The sequence below is a fragment of the Danio rerio genome, chromosome 18, assembly GCF_052040795.2.
Source record: "Danio rerio strain M-AB ecotype USA chromosome 18, GRCz13ab, whole genome shotgun sequence".
In the NCBI taxonomy this organism is placed as follows: Eukaryota; Metazoa; Chordata; class Actinopteri; order Cypriniformes; family Danionidae; genus Danio; species Danio rerio.
Window position 1 is genome coordinate 19,329,380 of NC_141038.1, and position 25,032 is coordinate 19,354,411.

Sequence of the window (25,032 nt, forward strand, 5' to 3'; positions counted from 1 at the left end):
TGCTCCGTTATAATTCACTTACCTTTTAATACGTTTTGATGTGAATAATAACCCGCTAATTTAAAAAAAACAAAACAACGACTGAATGTTTAATATGAGAGGCTGTATTGTAGTCATGTCGGGAATAAATTTTGGTGTGGCGCCTCACCATGGAAGAATGAATGAAGCTGAAATCATGCACTTTGCCTTATCTTGGTGCAAACTCTTACTCGCACCTCTTCAAAAATATACAGTTAAAGTCAGAATTATTAGCCCCCTTTTGATTTTATTTTATTTTTTAAAAATATTTCCTAAATGATTTTTAACAGAGCAAGGAAATTTTCACAGTATGTCTGATAATATTTTTTCTTCTGGAGAAAATCTTATTTGTTTTATTTCAGCTAGAATAAAAGCTGTTATTAATTTAAAATTATTAGTCCCTTTAAGCAATTTTTTTTCCCGATAATCTACAGAACAAACCATCATTATACAATAACTTGCCTAATTACCCAATCCTGCCTAGTTGACCTAATTAACCTAGTTAAGCCTTTAAAAGTCACTTTAAGTTGTATAGAAGTGTCTTAAAAAATATCAAGTAAAATATTATTTACTGTCATCATGTCAAAGATAAAATAAATCTGTTATTAGAAATAAGTTTTTAAAACTATTATGCTTAGAAATGTGCTAAAACAATCTTCCCTTTATTAAATAGAAGTTGGTGAAAAAAATAAACAGGGGCGCTTATAATTCAGGGGGGCTAATCATTCTGACTTAGACTGTAACTACATTTCACGACAGCACAGAGCAAAAGAGCTTTGATTGGGCAGCTTGGTTTTGGTGACGAGAGTTGGCGAGCTTATTTAAGGAGTGTTGAATCTGCGGAGGTGCTACGTCTGATTACTTTTTTGTTTTGTGTTTACTTTATGATTGAAGTTGTTGGATGTTCACCGGTTTTCTTGAATGAGTGTGAGTTTAAGCTACTGCTACAGTAACACAGACAGAATGCAGAAGTATAAATGCTCACATCAGCTATGTGTATGCCATGTACGGCAAAATTGTGTGAAAATTACAAACAAATACACTACAATAGCTGCCCCTATGCTTCATGTACAGAATTTCAAGACTGATGCCATTCATTAGTTTTATTTAAGCAACATTGCAAAATGATTTTATTTTATTTATGTTAGCTTGAAAACAGATGCCTTCTTTTGTGTTTTAAAGCGTTAAAAACAACATTAGTTCAAGTGAATAATGACAGAAGTTGCATTTTTGGCTTAATTAACACTTTAAATCTTCATGTGGTTAGTTGGATGGCTTAATTAGTGTATTGGCCTCTTTTGAACCTCATCATTGATGTTTATCTTTCCTGCTTTTTGTTGCTTATCTTCATGGACATTGTTCGCTAAGTGTGAAGACTTTTAGACTCATTCATGCTGAAAAAGTGCTGTTATAAATGAGTCTCCATTTTTCTACATGCACTGATGGCTCTATCATCTAATGTGGAGGGGTTACACAAATTAAAGACAGTCTTTGTTGTTGAAAACTTACTTTGTGTGTGTGTTTCCATTTCTAGACTGTGTGCCAAAGTGCTTCCAGGCTATGGGGAGTTTTGTAGAGACCGGTAGTATGTGTGTATGTGTGTGTGTTAATGGTGGTGAGGCTATGGGGGGTGGTCCAGATTCTTATTGTGTCCTGAACACTGCTGCTTCCTGTTTGTGTGCCAGTGGGGCTTCCTTCCTTGACTATGCCCAGGAAAACCTTCATCACACATTCCTCCTCTCATCTCACTGCCTCCCGTTACCTGTTTTTGCACCTCCAAAATTAGCACACAGGCAAACAAAGAGCACATACACACAATAAAGTCCTTTGATGTGCATCCAACTTTCAGATTGAGCGCATCACAGACTCATGATGGAACGTGGATTATGTGGCGCACTTCTGAGAAGAATGCCGTAAATGTTGTGTGTGGTTTGGCTACGCAAGCGCTCTAATACGCTCTCTCTCTCTTTTTCGGTAGCGGTGGAAGAGGCCGAATCTACAGAGTGCGCCAGTGGTTGGGACTCTTCTGTTCAGACAGGTATGATTTCGCTAGCGTGGCGTCCTGCACGATACATCCAACCCCCTGCTCCTTCAGGGACGACCCGCTGCATCACAATCTCTAATATCAATTCCACATGGCCTGCAGCCCTGCACACAGAGGGAGGGAGGAAGGGAGGGAAGGAGGGAGAGTTTTTCATAAGGCACTAGAGGATGGCGTCCAGGTGCATGCCGGACTGGAAGCTTAGCGGTGCTTCCTGTCTGAACGTACAGGCACATTGCCGCACTCAGAATGTAATATCGCACAACTTGACAAGTTTGATTACACCTCCCCTCTGGAGAGGAACATTTCTGTCCTGCAAAATTCAAGCGGGCTGATTTAGACTGTGCATCTCTCTGACTATTACATTTTTCAACTGTTACCTCAGAAGACCTTTTTCAAATAAGCACACGTATTTAGATATATTTGGATTGGAGAATGAAAACTTTAAAGGATGCATTGGTTGACAAAGTTATCCGATAACAGGCACAGCTATGCATTTTTGGATTAAGAGTGAATTAATCATTGCTTGATCAGGTAGGAACTGTGTTTCTGAACGATATTCAAACAGGAGGAAAGAAGGACATTCCACCCGTTGATATTTGATTGGATCGTTAAAAGTAGTTTCTGTAAGACAGGTTAGTGCAAGGAAGGGATGGTTTCAAAAATAAAAAAAGGGCTTAATGATGACAACCTTAAAGGAAAATGGGTTATTCTTAAAAGTTTTTGACTCTTCTAAAGCATAACATTACCATAATGTGTGAGCAGATATTTAAGAAATATGCTAAGTGAACTTGTTTATCTGAAAAAAAAAATGCTAAAGTCAGATATTCTGCTTTGAATATGTGTGTTATGTGTCAGAACGGCTGTCTTTGTTTGCGTTCTTTTAACCCACCCACTGCCAGTTTAGCTGATTATAATTTAACACCCCAGGTTGCCTTGGTGGAAAACCACGTATTTCATTTATTCAGTCTGGAAGGCTCTCAAAGTGTGCGCCTGTGAACGAAATGTGACCCACGATGGGCAGTAGCACTCTCTGAAATTAGACGCAGATTCAGAGTTCCACATGAGGTGGTTATTAATAGCAATTAACATGCATATTTCGAATGTAAACATTAGGTGAGCAGGTTACATTGTAACCCTGTGTCCTAACAACACGCTACGTGATAATAGCAGTGATAAGCAATTTGGTTGTTTGCACCAGATGAAACACGATATAAATTTAAATACAGCTATTCACAAGCACAGAATAGTGCACTTACTGCACTCCAATGAAATAGTAAGGTTTATTATCTATTTAATACATTTTAAACCTCTTTAACATTATCACTCATATGTGTTGGCTTGCACTGAGTCATGTACTAAAATTACATTTCAAATGGTTTATTTTCAAGATCTGCTGCTGCTTTCTGTAGTATGGCAATAAAAGTAATGTACAATGGCATTCAAACTCACATTGTTAGCATTTAACACTGTATAAAGCACATGAAGTGTACCTGAGATGATCACTATCAGCTTTCTGTTGTCAAGCTGCAAGAAATAGAAGTCGTTTATAAAATATAAATTTAAGGTGTTGGTTAGAACAAAAACTCCTTTTCATAAAAAAAAACTATTCCTTCTATCACATATTGTTGCTTTTATTTAGAGAACTGTTTAAATCAGCCCTGAATCAACCTTTAGACTAAATAGACCCACACTTCTGTTTATGTCGTCAATCTGGCAACCTGCGCTTGCATGTGTTTTAAACCAGGCGTGCAAAACCTAGTTCTTCCACCGTGTGTCAAACTCACAAACTGCACACTAAAGTATTACAAAATCATATGTATTATTCTAATAATTAAAGAATATTATGAAAAATTGTCTGATTAGATTTTTTTTTAAAGTTGCCACCTTTTCTTTTGTTTTGAAACTTACTTGTGATCAACAAGTCAAAAGGATTTGATTTTATTCATCAGTTTTTGTGATTCGATGGAGGTAGACCTGAATATAAGCGTTCAGTCAATCATAGAAAAGGGCAGACTTTATGTTGTAAGTCTCTATTTAACACAAAACACAAAAATCAATTTAACTGGATGATCAGTTAAAGACATTTGATAAAAAACTATTTAAAACTTCATCACTCAGATGAATCATCAAGATTTATGGGCAACTTCTACATGAGCTCAAATAACTGTGGGCAACTTTACCCCTGCACAAACACCACGTTACGTGCATCACTATCAAAAGGACTGAATATTACTTGTGATGAATAGTTTATGTGACCGCACAATATAGATGCAACAGGTCAAGTTGATTTTTTGCTCTTTATTTTGTGTGGTATCAGTAGCCTAGCATCAAAGATGTGTGCTAATGGTGTTGTCGGGCATTTGAAGCCATTTCCCGGACCCGTTCCCCCTTCTCCCCATCATTTCCTGTCATCCCTATCAATAAACATGCCCAAAAGAGCCTGAGTAAAATAATATGTAGCCTTTATTGGAATCTTATTGGTCATTAGGGTATTAAAACCACTACTCAGTCAGATGTTGAGAGTGTGTTAGTTGCGTTTGTGCAATTCTAAGTGTGTTGCATCCTGGTGAGCTCAGCAGAGAAAAGGGAGTAAGAGCGAGAAGCCCTGGGGGCCCGAGGGGATGACGTGGGCCCCTCCTAACCGGCCCTGAGGGAGTGCTGCAGGGGTGCTGACTGAGGTCCTAGGTGGCTGCAAAGTGCTGCGTGTGTGAGATACAGCAGGAAGGGGAGTCCCAGGGCTCTCGCTAAACCCTCCGCTCTTCCTCTCTGCCTCTCCTCTTTGACTCCTCCCTCCCCTCCATCTCTCTCTCCTTCATTTCTCGTGCCGTAACCCCATTTGCTAGTACTAATCAGCCTTTTTTTCCACCTTCATTCTGGGTGGACTCGGTAACATTCCGCATCACCTCCTCTTTCTTCCTTTCTTTTTCCTCTTTGTCTCTCTTTTCTTTCGGTCTTCTATCCCTTCCCCCCATCCATACTCTCTCCTGTGTTTGTTTGTGCTGCTGTGGTGGGGCTCAGGGGGCCGCTCGCCATCTCTTATTTAAAAAGATAAAAAACCTTCCTTCCCTTTATTCCCTAGGAGATGATGTCGACAAGGACACTGGCAGGCTTTTCCTGGTATTAAATTCGCTTCGTTTTTTTCTCCCCCCGCTTTCTCCTCGGTGGAAAATGTGTGCTGAGTTTGGAGTGAGTGCAGAGGGGGGGGGGTTGGAGTAAAGGGGTGGAGAGGTTAAAGGAAAGAGTTAGAGCACCCCCCCCCACCCCACCCGCGGGCCCCAGAGGACCTGATTGAGGCCCCTTCGGTCTGTCCCGCTGGGGGAGCAGGCCGGAGGTACACCCCCCGTTTCCCTCTCTCCCTCTGTCTCTTTCTCTCTCCACCCCGTGCTCCCTTAGATAGAAAAACAAGCCGTCCCTCCCTGGCCCAGAGGGGAAGAAGAGAAGGAAAGGAGAAAAGAGAGAAAATGAGCCAGGTCTGACACTGGAGACTCGGAGAGATGGTGGTGTGGAGCGGGGGGGGTCAGTCGGTCGGAGGAAAGGAAGACGAGAGAGGGAGAGTTTATAGAGACAGATGCAGACGCCTGTCATTTTTCGAAAGACAGGGCAGGGAGGGGGGAATTGTTTTTTATAAGTGCCATCAGAGCTGTGAAGTTGAGCATTGTTTTTCCTGCTTCCTGTCAAAGGGCTAGAGTGGTGCTTCTGGATAAGTTCGCGCACACACACACACACTTTGAAACAATAGCTCTAGAGACTTTGCTTTGTCAACATATAGGACATCGTCTGACGCACATTTGCAGGGATCAAGTACATTATTACTCACACGCACACACATTCACACTGGCACGCACACACAAGCACCCACTCTGTGTGCGTGTCCCCGACTATGATTCATTGTGGAAAAAGGCTGCTCATATCCCCGTGCGCTGGCCGATAGGGGCTGTAATGGTCTTGAATTGAATTATTTTATTCATTTCCTCCCTCAGCTATTGGTGGGCCAGCAGGACCTCTTGCTGCAGCCAATTGGATGGCTCCGTTTGCTCTCCCTCAGTCTCACCCACACTGGGCGAGTCGTTGTGACCTCACTCGTAATGTGAGCTTTTTGGTCACCTGTGTATTCCTCCGGCAGAAAAGGGAGCTGTTGTGTTCTGGTTTTATTTGGCAGCAGGGTTCTGAACCAGGCCTATTTATGACCCTCTTAATAGCCTACGCTGTCAAACTCGGCACACGTTAAACTTTTGTCGAGGCCAGAATGAAAGAGGGAGGAAGAAAGGTATGTGCTCCAGTCAGGGCTGTTTCTGAAGACTTGGTTAGGCCAGAAGTGCCGAGTTTTGCTTGCCAATATTTTCACTGGCCTCACTACAAAAAAATATATTTCTAGTCATTTTTAGAAACTAATTTCTCATGTCTTAGAAAAAAATGAAACTTTTTTTGTGACACTGTGTCACTTTTTAGACTATATTTTTAAAATAACAATTACAGTAGCTGGATTGTCAAAATTTCTAATCAGTGTTCGGAAAGGCATAAGCAATTCTAGAGCATATTGACTTTGTGCTTTTTATTTTTGTTCTTTTTTCCTTTCATTTAGCAAGGATACATGACATCAAACGACTTTTTACACTGCAAAGAATTCTGAAATTAAATTTAGATTATACATATAGGCCCTAATATCAGAAGAAAACATTGGTATATAATGTTGCTTAATTCTTAGAGCTAGTCATCTTTTAAACACCGTTGGAGATGCTTTACTATCATATTATTGAATGTGTGCCAACAGCCACAAAAGACCATCTACTTTTAGCACGTTGACCTAACTCTTAAACTTTATGGGATGTGTGTGTTGTTGAAGCTCATTTACCAGATGGGCTTTAAACTTTGCCGTCTGTAAAGTTTGGATTGAAGGTGAAAACATTTTTCTAAAGCACTCCTAGCAGTCCAGATTGTAATACAAACTTGAGAGACATACACCTGACCACAGACCATCCTTAAATAAATGAAGTAAACGATGTTTCATCTGAAAGTGAATGAAAGTGGGCAAATGGGATGAATTAACCCTCCAAATGTTAGCAGAAATTTTTCTCCCAATTGTTTAAGTTTAACAACTTTATTAATCCCACCAGGGGCAATTAAATTAGGGCAGTAGTATCATGATACAACAAACACATAAAGTGAAAAAAAGAGAAAAAAAAACATTTAAAGAGACAGATCACTTTCAAACAATATTAAAAAACACTATCCAGCATGCTTCATAATAACTTAATAATTAACAAATTGTACTAAAAAAGCATTAAGAAAAGACCCAAACATAAAAAATATATAAAACTATATAAAACTTAATATAAAAAAGGTTGTAAAGCCGTATTGCCTCAGAAACAGGTGACAATACAAAAAAAGGCTTCTGAGGACGGGAATCATCTCCTATCAAACTTTGAATTTTCCCTATCATTTGCTGTTCATGTAACTCTGCTAGATCCGCAGAGAGCAAACCAATAATTGTGATCCCAGTAGCAGGTGTAAACAAGGACTCCAAAAAATTTGTTTCAAACAGGTATCATATATTTTCAAGTTCAATAAGATTGGTTATTTATTTATTTATTTTAGAAAATTTGCTTTGTTATTAGCTCTGTATTTTTGCTGCAGTAATGTAACTTCATGACAGCATTGATTTCCTCATCCCTATTTTTGTAAAACAGTGGTATGTTGTGAAAAACCTTTACCCATTTGTATGATGCTTTCAAGAAGATTCCAATTCATTCTCACAGATTTGCTCAAACCAGCTGGGTAACGTTACCTCGGTGACATATTTAAATCACTATGCAACATTGACCCTGTTGGGCAAGCGGTACTTCCATCTGGCCTAAACCTGCCCGTCCTTTTGTTTGGCCCTATCGAGGCAACTCTGGAAAACCAGAGGATTGGCGAGATCTGTTAGATGATTTTGTGTGTGTGTATATACACACACAGCGAGTGAAATATCAGTGAGTCTCCTGGCCCCTGCACATGCTCCGTCCCCTCCGGAATCTAACCTGAGCTGGATTCAGCCATGCATTCTGTGTTTGGTGACTGGGAACGAGGGATGAGAGGAAGGGTGGGAGGAGGACAGGAGCGATGATGACCGTCGGCTACATCGCAGCCCCAAAATGGCCCTCTTTCTCCATGATGCAGTGGGCAGTTTAGAAAAGAGGACACAACCAAGAGATCCATCTCTCTATCCCTCAAGTGCTTTTGTGTCTTCCTCTCTCTCCCTCTCTTTCATTGGTGTCTCGCTGTCTGTCTCGCTCTCTCATTTGTGTCCCTCTCTATTTTTCTTCATCTCCTTGCACGAACCTCTGGAGGTCCATAATATATTTTTAATTTCCCCAAGGCAGCGACAGGAAAACAGTTTTAATGTGTGAAGAGGAGGTGTGCGTCTGTGTGTGTATATGCATTAGCATGTCGCCACGCGTGTGTATATTTGTGCGTCGACGTTTGTACGCAACGCTCACACGTTTTCGCCGTGGCCTGAAACAGGTGATGGCATTGGTGAGCAGCTGTACGGCTGTTTGTGTGTTTAGTGCGCTTTAAATCCCATTCTTCCATGACGAGCTCTTTCATCATCTCTCGCACTTTCTTCTCCGTGTCTGGGTGCACAAGCGTTGGGTGCCGGGTCTCTGGAGGAGGGGAGACTGGTACAGAGTGGCTGGCAAGCGGGGGTCCCGAGGGGCCGTGAAGTATTGTGAAAACACAGTGAGCGGAGGCCGGCGGAGCCAGAGAGAGAGGTCTGCTTGCTTTAAATAGGTCCCGTGTTTACCGCGTTAGGGCCTGTGCTCCCCCGAGAGACCACGTGCACGCACTGCACCTGCTCAAGCGCTGGGCCATCAGGGGCCCTTGTCCCAACTCCAAACCGGAACATTCACAATGCGGATGTGAACGTACTATATATTTGCACTAAATGCTAGTGGTCATCTAGCATCATTGTTGTAAATACTCAAACTACTGTAATTGAGTAGTTTTTCTCAGAAATTGTGATTTACTAAGTAGTTTTAAAAACGTGTACTTTCCCTTGAGTACATTTTTAGTGCAGTGTTGGTACTTTTGGTCTGGTACTTTCCTTCAACCTGCAGTCACTACTTTATTTTTTCCTTGTCTATATGGATTAGAAAGAATTTCAACCTAAAATCAACCAAATGTCAACGTCTAATGATGTTACATATTGACGTTCTGTAGACGTTACCTCTGAGCTCTATTAGATGTTGGATTTTGGTTGCCATACCTGTCGAATAAATGTCAGTATTTGACGTCAATATGATGTTGGTTTAAGATGTTGGCTTGATGTTGGATTTTGGTCAGTTTTTAACACAACTTAAAATCAACCAAATGTCAACATCATTTGACGTCGTTATTGGACATCAAAATAAAATTGTCATTAGATGCTGGCTAGACATTGAATTTTGGTCACCTGACATTACAACCTAAGTCTAACTTTATTAACATCTTATGACGTTGTGTGCCTGCTGGGCAATTACTAAATGCACTACAGAATGTTACGTTTACACACATCTACAAATTACATGTAAATGCTTCAGCTTTTTACAGCATAATACTCACTACTGAGTACTTTTGAAATGTCTATTTTCTACTCATACTTAGAGTAATATTTGCAACAGAGACATTTACTTGCACTAAATTTTGGCAAGTAATGGTAATTTTACTTAAGTATGATTTTTCAGTACTCTTTCCATCACTTTTAATGTTGATTGGGTGATGACAGTTTGCTGGATGACTGATCTCACCTTTTATTAAGATAGCATAGTGGAGGACAGACAGGAAAGCATTGGGAGCAGAGAGAGGGAAAGGATAGGCATAGGACCTTGAGCCAGGAATCAAACTCGGGTCACCGTGAGGGCCATGGTGCTTTATGTTGGCACACTTAACCACTGGGGTATTGGCGCCGACTATACATTTTATTTTATTATTTATTTTATTATATTTTATTATTATTTTATTTTATGATGTATTTTTTTTACTTTCATTTTTTCTTTTTCTTTTAATTCATCATTTGTTTTACTTGTTATTTTTATTACTTATCAATATATTTTTGTTTCTTATTAATTTTTATTAAATTTTTTTTATTTAATAATTTATATTATTCATTTATTTATTTTCTTTTCGGCTTAGTCCCTTTATTGTTCTGGGGTCACCACAGCGGTATGAATTTACCCATGATAAGCAGCAGATGCCCTTCCAGCTGCAACCCATCACTGGGAAATATTTATATTATCAATGTATTATCATTTATTTCAGCAAGCTATATTCCTATTCATATATTTCTTATTTTATATTATTATTATTTAATTTTTTAGTGAATTGTTCTATTTTATATTCTTGTTTTTATTTTTACTATTGATTTTAATTCTTGATTATTTGTGGTTATTTTTTATTGTATTTAATTTTGACTGACTATACATTGATTTTTTTTTGACAAGCTATATTCTTATTATTATAAATAGACAATTTTGAGTTTTAGTTTTACAAGCTATATTTTTTTTCCATTTCTGATTTGTATATTTTTTTGTTTTTAGGTTTTAATTTGACAAGCTGGCTACATGATACTTTGGAAATTGACCTTCTATAATAGGAAGAGCATGTTTAGCATGAAACTGGTAGAAGTAAATAAGAAACTGGCATGAAATATTTTAGAAAATTCACTGGTATTGACATTTGAAATGTTGCTACTATATTAACACTAATAATTACTTATAACGCTCCTGCATGGACCGCACACCCGTCAGATACAATGCGGTGTGAATCCATCTTGCTCAAAGGTGCTGGTGCCGTGGAGTCCATATTAAACCTGGATCGTCTCTCCATTGTGTCTTGATGCGGTCCAACATCATTAATGTTTTCTATCAGGGAGCGTGTCTGTGCCAGTTTTCAGGGACAGGATGAGCGATGGATTTCGACAGGTAGGCTGTGTTCCTGTGATGAGATCAGACATCCCTAATCGAGCTTAGAGCAGCACTACAATTCCTTTGGTCTCTTTGACTAATACAGCCTTGATCTGGTTTACATTTGGCCACGTCTGGTTCGAGTGTGTGTCCGTGTGTGTGTGTGTGTTTGTGGTGAAGTTAAAAGACAGCCTTGTGCTTTAATGTTTTCATAGAAAAAAAAAAGTCTTGTTGAAGTTGGAGCTGATATTTTTCCAGTACAGCACTGTGTGGCTCATTCTTTTGTTGGGGTTTAGTTAAGTTGTAGTGTGTGTGCTTGTATGCGTGTTTTTTCCTCAAACCAGACTTATTTTAGTCTCCTGTTAGTTGTACAACATGCACAACTTCTCTTCTGATCTGGGTTTCTGTCTCTTTGCTTTCTTCTCTCCATCGGTTGACACACGAGCATGACCTCATATGTGGATTTCCTCTTTTAGTACTTTGAAATGATCAAACATACATTCTGTTGCACTTAAACACACAGGGTACAGCATAACTAAAAGCAGACCTAGTGACGGAAAGGGAAATAGAGTTTACGGGTTCTGGCCATAAAGAAAGTTTCCTAGCTAAAGTCTCAAAACGTTTTAGCGGCGTTGCTGACTTGCGGTCGCGGTGAAGCGAAGCCCACAATGCAAAATAGAAAGCTTTTTATTGCATTATTTAAAGATCACATGAAGTTGAAATTTGTGGCTACTAGTGCATGCCTATTATTAGCATTCATATCTAGTGCAATAGGGTGACGCGGTGGCTCAGTGGTTAGTACTGTCGCCTCACAGCAAGAAGGTCGCTGGTTTGAGTCCTGGCTGGGCCAGTTGTTTTTTTTTCTGTGTGGAGTTTGAATGTTCTCCCCGTGTTTGTGTGGGTTTCCTCCAGGTGCTCCGCTTTCCCCCACAGCAGGAAAGATTAATCAAATAAGCTAAATTGGCCATAGTGCATGTGTGTTAATGAGTGTGTATGGGTGTTTTCCAGTAGTGGCTTGCAGCTAGAAGGGCAGCCGCTGTTTAAAACATAGGCAGGTTAAGTTGGCGGTTCATTCCGGTTCATTCCTGATGAAGTTCAGCATGTAGAATCAAAGTCAGTTGTCGTTGAAAGGTAAAGTGCTTTGAATGGTTGTTCAGCTACGGATCGGAGTATTAGATCTAAAACTGAAGTGATGAATTTAGCAAACTAAGTCAGATTATCAAACTTATTTTTCTCTATGGTGAGCAAGATGTACTATGAAAATGGTATGTACGCACAGCTTTTTTATGATTTGTCTGTGTGCAATGCTAGTTCTGGTTTCCCTTTGTATTACTGTCATAACACTTCAGGTGTGAAAATATACATTCTATCATCTAAATTTAGAATTTATATTCTTGTTTCAGTCGGTGTTGTCCACTTGGTGTGTTCATGCACAGCTTTTTGGTTCAGGTAGGACCAAATGCAGCTGAAGCAAAACGACAACAAAGTCTGTTTTTGTCACCACTAGTTCTTTGACAATGGCTTGGTATGTCCCAGGCTTTTAAGGTTAATTTAAGTGACAACAATGTAGCTAAAATAGGGTTAACAAATCTTTACGTTCCTTTTAAATTTTGTTTTAAGTTTGTAAAACAATTTCTGTTCACACAGATTCACAAAAATTAGTAAAAATTGTATTCAGGGTTTCCACAGTGTCTTACATCTTAAAATGTCGTAAATCTCAAAATCTACATTTTAGGCCTTAAACTCTTACATTTACTGGAATATAGTGTTGTAGGTCCTAAACATTTTTTAAACAGGTCTTAATTGTCTTAATTTTCCTTTGTTCACAAATTGCTACCCAATCTGGCCTAAACCCATACAATGAAGATTTAGCTTATTTTAGTTTTTTTAAAAACAAATTTTTTTATTTTTTATTTTTTTAAAGAAAGTTTTTGTTGTAAAAAAAAAAGTGTATGGATACAAGCAGAGCTTGCTTGTTTTTACACAATATGTAAAATGTTTTGCTGAGAAGTATCTAAAATATATATATTTTTAAATAATATTGTATTGTTAAATGTATTATATAAAAAAATTATATTGCAAATAAAGATATTTTCCATCTTGGACATTTAAAAACTTCTTAGTGTTTAGCCCTGTACGAGTCTAAAATTTAATTCATAATTGTCTTAAAAATGTCTTTAAGTCTTAAATTTAACTTGATGAAACTTGCAGAAATCCTGGTATTAGCATGTCTGGCCAGTAGTTGATGATTTCACTTCGTAAAGAGATTTGTCCATTACTTACAAAATTAAAAATGTCTATAGATCTAAAACGAAATATGCATGCATTGAATATGTTTAAAATATATGTTTCAATATAGATCACAACCGCAAGCAAACTGTCACAACACATGAAATTTTTTTTTCATTAATAAGAGTATTGTCTAAACGCCCCCTTAGTGTCACTGACGCATCTTCTTGATCCTTTGACGCTTTGTCATCTTGTTGTTCTTCTCATCAGTGGTTGATGCCTTGCGGTGTCCATTAAGGACAGCATCACACCAATGCTAATTATTTCCCACTCTCATGATGGAAGCTGCACCACACTTAAAAAAAAAACACACATATCAACCTAACGAGGGGTAATTAGCAGGTCCCTGTAAGGCGGGGCTCTGCTCGGCAACATGACTGCTCTGTGGATTCTGCTAATTCACTTCTCCTCATCTAATTACCCCACACAAACATGGCTGTTTGTCTTTCCTGAGAGAGAAAGTGTGTGTTGGGGGGGTGAAGGGGTTTGGCATCTTGGCGATTGTAACAGACCCCCCACCTTCGCTAAATCACTGCCACCATCTCACCAAACGCACACAACCTGAGGCTTAACTTGAAAAAACAAACACAACCACGTTTATTATTAAGAGAAAAAAATGGCTATTAGTACATTTATGAGTATTTTACAATATCATAAGCCATCACGTATATAACAATAAACTGCTGAAGTTGTATGATTTCAGTCAGTTTCAGGCAGACCATGTTGTAAGTGCATGTGGTTTTAAAAAGTTGGCCAAGCTTTATGAATATTAATATTTCTTTCTTGCATTAGAATATGCAATCTACCATTTTTAGAAAGGATGTCACCTCCTGGGACTGCATTTAATGACTGCAACTCTTGAGCACCATTGAATTACTCCATAACATATGAATATGAATATATCCTTGGTTAAAAACGACTGCAGCTATTTTGGAGACAATTTTTCAAAAGTGTCTTTACATGTGTGAAAGTCAGTGGGTCTCAATGCATATATAATGCTTAAAGCTCTTCAGTAACAGTAGTATTTCTAATGCAAAAGCATAATGATCGTTTTCCATGAATTCTCAAACATACCTAAGGCAGAAAGGCTGATAAGGCTGATAAAATAACATAGATTTTCTTGACATTAATAACATTTTTATTCAAATGGATGTAATTACTTGCACTCCTGACTTACGTTGAATGTTACACTCCTTTAATTTCTGACATATGAGAGAAGTTGAATATGGTGGCAAATTTAAGTTTAAAAATTCATTAAAAAAATTACTGCAATTACAACTACAATACAACAAAAATTACATAAATATACAGTCAGGTTTATAAAAATTGAGACATCAACACAATTCTAACATGTGTGGCTCTATACACCAGCACAATGGATTTGAAATGAAATGAAACAATCTCATCTTACAGCAACAGATTCTAAATGCAAATAGCACAATTGAAGATAAACTCTGGGCCTTTTATCTGCTCATTGTAATTGGGATAATGAGGGAAAAACACACACCTGGCCATGGAATAGCGGAGAAGCCAGTTGTCTCATTACTTTTGGTCCCTTAACAAGTGGGAGGCACATATGCAAACTGTTGTAATTATTACACTTTTCACCTAATTTGGATGTAAATACCCTCAAATTAAAGCTGATGGTCTGCTGTTATTTTGAAATCCATTGTGTTGGTGTATAGAGCCAAAAATGTAAGAACTGTGTTGATGTCTAAATGGTTATGGATCTGACTGTATAGCATTAATTATGATGGATTTGTGTGTGTGTGTGTGTGTGTGTGCTGCGTGCATGGTATTAATACATTTGTGTAGGTTTATGTTTTCTGCACATTGCAAATGTATGGTGGGTATATGTGTGAATTTAATGGGACAGAATGGGATGGGCTGTCTCTCAAAGATAATTACCTGCAGAGTGAGAGCAGAGGCTACTACTGGATGTGAAGTGAGAGCGAGGTGGGCTTAGGGAGCCCCAAACATATATTGACTGTTCAAATTGCTCTTTCAAAGGTAAAAGGACAGCAGAACACATCATAACTTAAAGTGTTGAATACTCTCTAACATACATGAACAAATGGAAATGAGTATGCCAAAGGGCACTGCTAAGTCTTAAAAGATCACTTTTGAGTTTGTGTTTAAAGATTTTGTCACTGCAGTCAATTGAATTTACTTTTAGTTAAGTTTTAGTTCCACTAACCCTCACCAAACACACACACACACACAGTTTGGCTTGTTTCTCACCTAGACCTCTCACAGTAGAGGGAGTCTAGGCCCTGTTGTGAGCTACGCCAGTATGTGTCTGTCCTCCACTTTCAGTGTTGCAAAAGGACACTGAAGGGGCAAAATGACCCCCCATATTCATTTGGAACACAACAGCCTACCGGAAGCACAACATTATAAAAATATTAAACACCACATTATGCAGCTGACACATTTTGAACATAGATAGCAGCACAGTTACCACAGGTTTGCTAGCTTGACAGCTATTACTGTAATGAAACAAAAATAGCTGCACGGTTTCTGTCAGAGCGGCGTGTGCTGGAGATGTATGTTAGTGGCGTATAAGCAGAGGAGAATTATATGACCACTAAGAATATATCTTTGAGCATAAAAAGAAGCACTTCCTTCCAATGACTTTCTTTTACAGTCATTAGTCTCCTTATATAGTATTCTCAATGGCCCTGATTTTATTGAGCTTGACTGTGCCACAGTCAGTCTCCATTTAAAAACAGTGCATTACATCAGAATGATTCCACTAAGCCTGTTTGTCTTGACCTTTGATTCCCTTTTGCAGGTTTTACCTGTGTCCGAACATTCAGTAGTTTGTACCACAAATGAAAATTCTATAATTTACTTAACTTAATGTTGTCCAAAAGTTGTAGGATTTACTTTATTGAGCAACACAAAATGAGAAATGTGTACAATTAGATTTGTTTCAGTGAAGTTACAATGGAAGCTTTAAAGCTTTCAATCATCGGAAAGGACACAGAAACAACATACTGTAGTTTGTAGAAGTACCAAAAAAGTGAGCCATACGCTGTTTCAAGTTAACTTATATTCTTTGTTTAAAAAGCAATAATTTCATTGGGTTGTCAACTAATCTGGGTTATTTATTGATGAATCTGACTTATAGTCTCAATAATTCAGACCAAAACTGGAGCATTGTCAGTGAATTTTAACTTAAATATTTTTTTTTTCCTGTTCATTGCATAAAGATTTTGTATGACTTAGACTTGACTAGTTAAGAGGTCCATTTTTATGGTGCTTTTCTGGTTCTTTTCTGTACATTGTGCCCATTCATTGTAAACAAAAGCAAAAAAGCATAGAAAAAAAATGTCTTAATTTTCCCACAGATGAAATAAAGTCCACATGTAGATGAGTAAATAGTTGTTATTTTTTTGGCACACCGTGCCTTTAAACTTTTCAGCTGCCAGCTGTACAAAACGTAAGTGCATTGAGTGAATCCTAATTTCAAACCATTGATGGACTTCACCTTACCTCGACCCGATCTCATGTCCATCAGCCTCTCCTCGCACCACGCATTGCGTTTACGCACACATTTGCACTTGTGTGTTTGTGAAGGCCGCGGTCGGAGGTGGAACGACCGCAGCTGAGGTGCGTGATGCGTGTGTATCAATCTTCCACTGCAGAGAGAGAAATGGAGCCCTGTAATGACGGTGGCCCTGCACTCTAATGGAGTGTGTTCTGGAGGGCCTCCTCTAGAGACTCCCCTCCCCTCTTCCCTCCTGAGAGGGCATACGCTTACGGGAAAGGAGGGAGGCGCAGTAATGAAAGGAAGATGCATAAAGAGAAGAAAAAAGAAGGATGGAGGAGTTTAAAATGCAGGTTAGCAGCGTAGAGCACTCTGCTGGCCACTTTTATCCTTGTTTCCATCTCCTCCTGCATGCCAGCCCTGCTTACGACCAGAGAGATGGAGGGATGGAGAGAGGAGAAGGGTAGGGAAAGGTCCCCTCCTGCTCCTCCCTCGTTGCTATGGTAGCAGGTTGTGCTGGCATGTGCCTTAGTTGGCAGTGCCTGTACCTCTGGCATGAGGGTACCTGGGGGAATCAGGGTGTGTGTGTGTGATTGAGTGAGGAGAGGTAGGGAGTGTTCGAGGGTTACTGCCACCATCCATTTTTCCTGAGATTAGAAGCTCTCATGGATGAAATAGTGTAGTTAATGCACCTTTTGTGTGTTTGCGCATGTGTGTATGTGTGTAACCGCTGCTCAGGGCTCTATCAGTGTAGTGTCAGTTAGGGGCCATTCTCCTCCCTGTCCAGACGGTGTTCTCACCACTGGACAGATGGCCATACCCCTCCTACCCCCTAGCCCAACCCGCACCACCCTCCAAACCACCACGACGCCCCCACCTTCACCCCCACCTCTCTACCCTCTGCTCTAGTGGGGGCGAAATAAACTAGAGCACCTCGACGCTTCCTTATCCAAATGCCCCTCCAGATACCAAACCCACCAACCCCCCTTTCTCCAATCTCCACCTGCAGTTCGGACTGGGCCCAGGCCCAAAGCGAGGCCCAGGCTCTCCTCTGGCCAGGCTCCGATCCGCAGGCCCCATTAGCGTGAGCTGCTGCGGCGCAGCGTAATGCAGCGCCAGGCCTGGCCAAATTAGAGCTGATCAGAATGTGTGGAGCACAGGAATGGCCACCTCCTGCTTCTCTCTGATTGCACAAGTCCAGGATGATTAGACAGGATGTTAAGCCCGGGGGAGCCGGCGAGCAGCCCTCCCTCTCTCTGGCCCCCGCTTCCTCCCTCCCTTTTCCAGTTCTCTCTGCCCTCACGTTTCCTCCTTTCCCCTGCTCTTTTTCTCAGCTCCTTGCTTCTCTTTTTTTTGACCATGTTGTTTTTTGTTGTTTTTTTTATTTCTTTTATTCATTAAACTCTATGTATTTTTCATTTTAGCATATCTCTAGTGTGTTTCAGATAGAGAGCCAATCACACTTGCATTTGTAAAATGAATAACTTGTTATGTATTGCATCAGAAGTTGCGTTCACATTCCCCCATTTAGCAAAATTGAACAACATTGATGGAAAATTCACTGCTTTCTGTCATGGAATACAACGTTTGGTCTGTTTGGTTGATGCATTTCGAAACATCTTCACAGTAAATGATGCTTTCAGGGATAAACTAAGTTTTAAGCAAGTTCCCTTGCAATTATACACTGGGGGAGTGAGGTAAGTAAGGGTTTTGGGGAGAGAAACAAGAGATTCTGATTGTAGTGCAGTGGGATATTTATCAAGTCAGGTGATCTGATCGTTTGAGCGGCTGATAATTTTTCATTGTCAAGACATGATGAAACAAAGGCAGTCAAAAGGAAGACAAATTAGGGCTTGGTTATCTCTATTGGTTGGTTGTTGATTTGTTAGAAGCAAAGAGGCAAGGGTTGGACAGGCCTGAAGATTGAAATAAAAAAGTAAGCTGAATTTTCATTATGTTCTATAATACCTTTTATATTCAAATGAGCAAAATATATTAGCTTTGAGGGTGTCACGGTGGTGCAGTGAATAGCACAATCACCTCACAGCAAGAAGGTCGCTGGTTTGAGCCTTGGCTGGGTCAGATTGGAATATGTGTGTGGAGTTTGCATTTTCTCCCTGTGTTGGCGTGGGTTTCCTCTTGGTGCTTCGGTTTCCCCCACAGTCCAAAGACATGTGGTCTAGGTGAATTGAATACGTTAAATTTGCCATAGTGTATGAGTGTGAGTGAGTGTGTATGGGTGTTTCCCAGTGTTGGATTGTGGCTGAAAGGGCATCAAGTTGGTGGTCCATTCTGCTGTGGCGACCTCTGATTAATAAAGGGACCAAGCCCAAAAGTAACTGAATGAATGAATTAGCATTGACACCTTTGTGGAGTGTGGTCAGAATAGCCTCCATATGTGGTCTAGGTAATCACAATGCGATCACTCTGCTTTTAAAGTGGTCAAGTTCTATCCAAATTCGATCTGACCACAGAAAGCGCATGCTAATGGCAGGTGTGACGGGAGCCTTTGTGTCTTAATTTGGATCAATCTTATCAGGCCGTCTTTGCTCTCATTCTGTCTCACAGTCTCTTACCACCCCACATTTTGTACACGGTCTTGTCTCGTTTCCTCTGTCTCGCTCTCTTTCCCTCTTACTCAATCTTGCTCTCTCCTCCCTCTTCCTCCAGTCTCGTGTGTAGTCCTTTCAGCGTAGAGCCTTTAATGTGATAATAAGGTGTGAAAATGGAGCCACAATGGCGGAAGGAGGATTGCAGTGGCAGATTTCTCCACTGGTCCTTACTGTGTGCCACGAGCGACTGGGTGGCTCGTGCTCAAGCGGCTCTCGAAGCCTCGGGCCCCTCTCTTATACTTCAGTCTAGCGGCTCACTGGAGCTTTGATGTAGTTTTGACTGAGACTAGACACACTTGGGCTTGGGATTTATACTAAGAGGCTGAGAAAAATGAACTCTTAGGTCATTTTTAACAGTGGAAGTATTCCAGTAATGTGCTGCATTATTCTAATAATTAGCAGCTCTGTCAAATGTAGCATTGAAAAGTTGAGTTGATACAAGTGATTTGAATGCTGAATGATTCTTTACTACTGTATATGCAGCATTGAAATGTGTAATTCAATTTGATTGACTCATCTCTAGGGCTATGTGATTTGGGGAAAATATTTATATCAATTTATTTTTTTATTTTTTATTTAACTTTTTTTGACATGGACACATTGTGATTTTGATTTGATTTGCGGTTTAATTTTGACTTTAGCTTATCTGTATTGTAGGTCTTACTGCTAAAATCCAGTGAGTGTTAGTTAAAAAAGGAAAAGATGATAAAGATAATACCCTACTTCAACATTTATTCAAATTTATATTTAAATATTCAGAAATAAAACGCTCATTTTTCTCAGTAAACACAAATAAATGACATTACCCTTCTGAAAACAAGTTGAATTCAAATTAACGAGATATAGTGTAGCTTATTATAAAACCAAAAAAATTATAATTATAAAAATACAGAACAAACTAACTTCATATAGCTCGTATATGAAGTGCTGTGGCAACAATTCTTTGACAGCTCTTACAAATTACCTGTTTTCGTTCAGTGTCTGTCTGTGACTTTGAAACCAAAATAATCCCATATTACTGATGTCCTGTTTTTTTTCCTTATATTAATTAGTCTGTCAAGGCTTCTGAACAGTTAACGCCTTCATACCACTCGTCCGTGCTTTTCTTGTTTTGTTTTTTGTTATTTTTTGTGGGCGTTCCGTTCAGTTAGTTCAGTTGTGCAATTCTGATTGGGCAGAACAAAAGTGTGCTCACTCAATTGGCTAGTAAGACTATCACTAGGCCCACATGGAATCTGCGCATGCAGGAATCCGCAGGTTTCCACAGAATTTTTAGGCTATCATTGAGTCTGTGTATTTACTTGTGTATGTGTTTGTAAATTTATATTTATCCATTTTTAAAATTAAATTTCACTAATATTATTGTGATATAATAATAGTAAGATGAAAATGTCCATATGATTTATTTACAATACAAGTTGTTTAGTAATATTTTCTGTCTTTTACCAGATATATTGAATAAGAGACTTGCTTAGTTAACCAAATAAGTGGATCTAATTGGATTTTCATTGTAAACATTAAATAAAAGTTAAAAATGTATTATTTGTTGAATTCATATAATAAGTTTTAGTTATGATACTCCTAAAATCATTCTGCATAAATCCACAGATTTTTTTTTACAAAATTCTCTGCAGAAATAGCAAAAAATTGTCCGCAGATTCTGTCTAGTCCTAACTATCACACACAAATGGCTGTCACACGTTTGTTCTGGGCAGGGGAAATTAAATAATACATAATAATTTCATATCGCAGCCTCTTGCGATAAGCTAATTGCAACGTTTCAAATCGCAATTTCGATTTGATTTCGATTAATCGCACAGCCCTACTCGTCTCTCTCTCCCCATCTGAATTTCTCTTATATTATATTTACTTCGTAATATTGAGGTAGATGATTTTGACACTTTATTAATTACATATTTTCCTACATAAGTAGTAAGAAAGGAAGGCATTGTGCCGAAACGTTTGTGTCTTTAAATCACCCCAAGAATGTAAGAAGAAAAAATAAAAAGAGTACGAAGCAATTACTTGATGAGTGCGAATCATTACCTTTTTGAATAATATTGACAAGATTGACGCACAAAAGAAGTTTCTTAAAAACCGCAGCGCGCAGGGTAAACTTCAGCAACTCTAGACACATCCTACATTATTAGTAAAATGTATTTAGACAAACCCCTAAAGCTTTTATTAGTTATTTTGGATATATATATATATATATATATATATATATATATATATATATATATATATATATATATATATATATATATATATATAATCCAAAATAACTAATAAAAGCTTTAGGAGCATTTATAAACAATTATTTTATATTATAGTGATAGGATCATGTGACTCTGAAGACTACAGAAATGAAGCCTATAATAATCACAGGAATAAATTAATAGTTTAAATTATAAACTACTTTTGAACAGATATTTTATAGTGCAATAACGTTTCACAATTTAATGTATATTAATAATATGTAAAATTGTGAAACATTATTGCACTAAAAAATAACTGTTCAAAAGTAGTTTATAATTTAAATTATTAATTTATTCCTGTGATTATAAGCTTCATTTCTGCAGTCTTCAAAGTCACTTGGTCCTTCAAAATTCACTATAATATTAATTATTGGTTTTACTATTACTATTATTAATAATATTATTAATTTAATATTATTATGAGCAATAATGACTGGAGTAATAACTTTATTTTAAACTACATACATTAAAAAAGCAGTTATTTCAAATTTGAATAAATATTTAACTGTTTAACTATTATTTGCCACCTTGATGAACAAAATTATTTTCTTAAAAAAACATGGGGAAAAAAAAAACTTTTGACAGGTAGTGTATATATATATATATATAAATAATCTATGTGTATTTGAATTTGTTCATATGGTGTACAGTAGCTGATTTCTCTTTTAAAAGACTATGTTGACTAGCCACTGTCTTGGCATTTCCAAAATTGCTTCTCCAACAGTTTATACAACCCGCTTGTATATATTTATTTCTTTTATTGATTTAAGTCTTTGACAAGTACAGTAAGTTTTGCTCCCCGTGACATTTGCAAAAGCACTGCATCAGCACATATATGAAGTACAACACGTAACAGTCAGGAAATAATTAGTATAGTTTGATTCACCTGTCAATGGCAATCCCTTGACCTCACTTCTTGCCTCTTTCTCTCTGCGTATTTGTGTGTATACATAGATGCAGCAGTATCGGAGCGAGACTCTGATAGGAAGGAGAGCCGGGCGGTGGGTGAAGACGGAGAGCAGAGTGTGACCAGTCATGACGAGAGGGTGGGAGAGGAGGATTTAGATGACGACTCCATCTTCACCTGTGACAACTGCCAACAGGACTTTGAGTGCCTGGCAGATCTGACCGAGCACCGTACCAACCACTGCCCAGCAGGTTTGTGTGTGTGTGAGTCTGTGTTGTATTTCCACACCGTCTTTAAAGATGTATTTTTTTATCGCTCTGTGTATCCTCCCATGTTGTCCGATCCTAGTTTAATAACCCAGGATGAAGATTGAAATAGTTTAAAGGCATTAGTTCACATAAAAATAAAAACTGTCATCATTTACTTATCTTTTTCCAGATCTACTTGAGGTTTTGAAACACACAGTAGATGTTTAAAAGAATGTTGGAAACTGCTAGTCATTGACTTCCATAGTGTTTTTTTTCCACATAGTATACTATGGATGTCGATAGCTATTGGTTTTAGCATTCTTCAAAATATATTCTTTTGTATAAGCTTTTTGTTTGAGTAAAAAATTTATTTAATTTTCCTTTAGCCTAGTCCCTTTATTCATCAGTGGTCGCAACATTGGAATGAACCGCTAACTTATCTAGCATATGTTTTACACAGCGGATGCTCTTACAGCTGCATCTCAAACCCATGCAAACACTGGGAGAACATGCACACTCCACACAGAAATGCCTACTCACCCATCCTGGACTCAAACCAGCAACCTTTTTGCTGTGAAGTGACGATGCTAACCACTGAGCCACCATGTCACCCTAATACAATCTTTGCATACAATATGAATACAAAAATGACATTACATTTGCAGGTACAACTACCTGTTTATCCACACAATGGCACAAGGTATGAGGGCTTAGTAAATGCATTTTTTTTGTGAATATGCTTTTGGCACAATAATTTTATATGGCTTTATTTTTTTTATTTCTGAGGCAAATCATATTGGCAGGAGGCAGAAGTTGGTATAGTTTCCGAGATGCTGGGGTTACTCAGAGGCCGTTGGCTGTTCTGGAGTCAGTATGCTCCCTCAGGAGAGTGGTGTTTTAAAGCTAACACGGAGTACACGCACACAATAGCCGTTATTACAATCGCGGTAATTAATGAAACGCTGAAAGCGGCCCTGCAGGGGCATCTGCTTCCTAGCAGATTAATCAAGGGCCTCTCCTTAACGAGCATAAAAACTGAGGAGAAGAGGGGGAGAGGTAGATATACAGAGAGAGAGAGCATGTCACTCCAGCAGTCGTATGTGCTGTGTTTATTGAATCTTGCAGTACCTGTATAAATTCTCAAAGTCACATCATATGATGCTGGTGGATTGCTCATATCCTTGGCTCATACCAGAGCACACAAGTTTCTAAGAGGATACAATACAGTGAGATCAAACCCTCTCCTTCATCTTGTGCCTTTTTTTTGGCAACTTACAAAAAAGTAATGAAATCTAGGCCCTGGATTTTGGAGGCGACCTCAGTTTTAGAGTCATCAGAGAGCTGCATGTTGTGTTTTGGTGGGGAAAAACAAAGAGTGAAATGAAATGACAAAATGCAGTTGTTCCCAGGAGTGTGTGCGATCAACAGAATAATCTGGAGCCGTGTCTGGAACTTCCTTTTTATTTATATATTCTTTATTTATATTTATATTTGATGTGATTGCATTTAAATGTAAATGTGAAATATTTTTTTCCTTATTTTATGCTACTATTTAGGTTTATTTGATTTCCATATCAGTATTGGTTTAGTTTACTTTTAATTACAGTAATATGAATCCTACACAACCTTAAGACTTATTTCATTGAACTAACAGCATTATAGTTTATTTTACAATGCAGATTATTAAATTAATATTAGTTCAATAGCATGTCTTGTTTTTTTACTTAAAAATGTAATACTGTGATGAGCAGTAAATAATAAATCATTTACAAACCCTTTCAAGTTCTTGACACACTCCTGGGAGCTGGTCCAGTGGGGGGGGAGAGTAGCATGCTACTTGTGACTTCATCTGATAAGGGACAAACACACGCCATTTTGTGTGTTCGAGTGTGTGTGTGTGTGTGTGTGTGTGTGTGTGAGAGGGGAGGCCATGTTGTGGAGAGCAGTAGATGGTTCCCATGGCCCCAAGGAGAGCCTGGCCAATATCAGCACACCAGCAGAAGGCTCATAAAGCCACTCTATCAATTTACGGTTATTATTATGACCGCATGCCCGTCAGAGCAGGAATATTCTCGAGCAGAGCTGTGCCACGCCACGCCACAAAATGAAATTTCTATTCCCTTAACAGAAGACACCGCGGCTATAGAATTACACCTGGAATCCCATCATGTGTTTGTGCGTGCATGTGTGTGTTTGAGCGTGTCCGCCTCGTATTTGTGCACCTTCCTCTTGTTTAGCTTTT

General features: G+C 38.7%; 1 protein-coding gene across 46 annotated transcripts in view; it reads left to right on the forward strand.

Annotated features, from left to right (window-relative positions):
- Positions 1–25,032, forward strand: part of znf423 (zinc finger protein 423) — a 266,334-nt gene that overhangs the window by 94,046 nt on the left and 147,256 nt on the right. For 27 of the 46 annotated variants that reach the window (XM_087292379.1, XM_087292392.1, XM_087292383.1 and 24 more), the window contains 2 exon segments: positions 1,997–2,056; positions 22,590–22,793. Coding sequence is in view for 6 of the 46 variants with exons in the window: in XM_087292373.1 (XP_087148499.1) it covers positions 1,997–2,056; positions 22,590–22,793 (264 nt within the window). In the remaining 40 variants the exon portion in view is untranslated. 46 annotated transcript variants of the gene reach the window in all.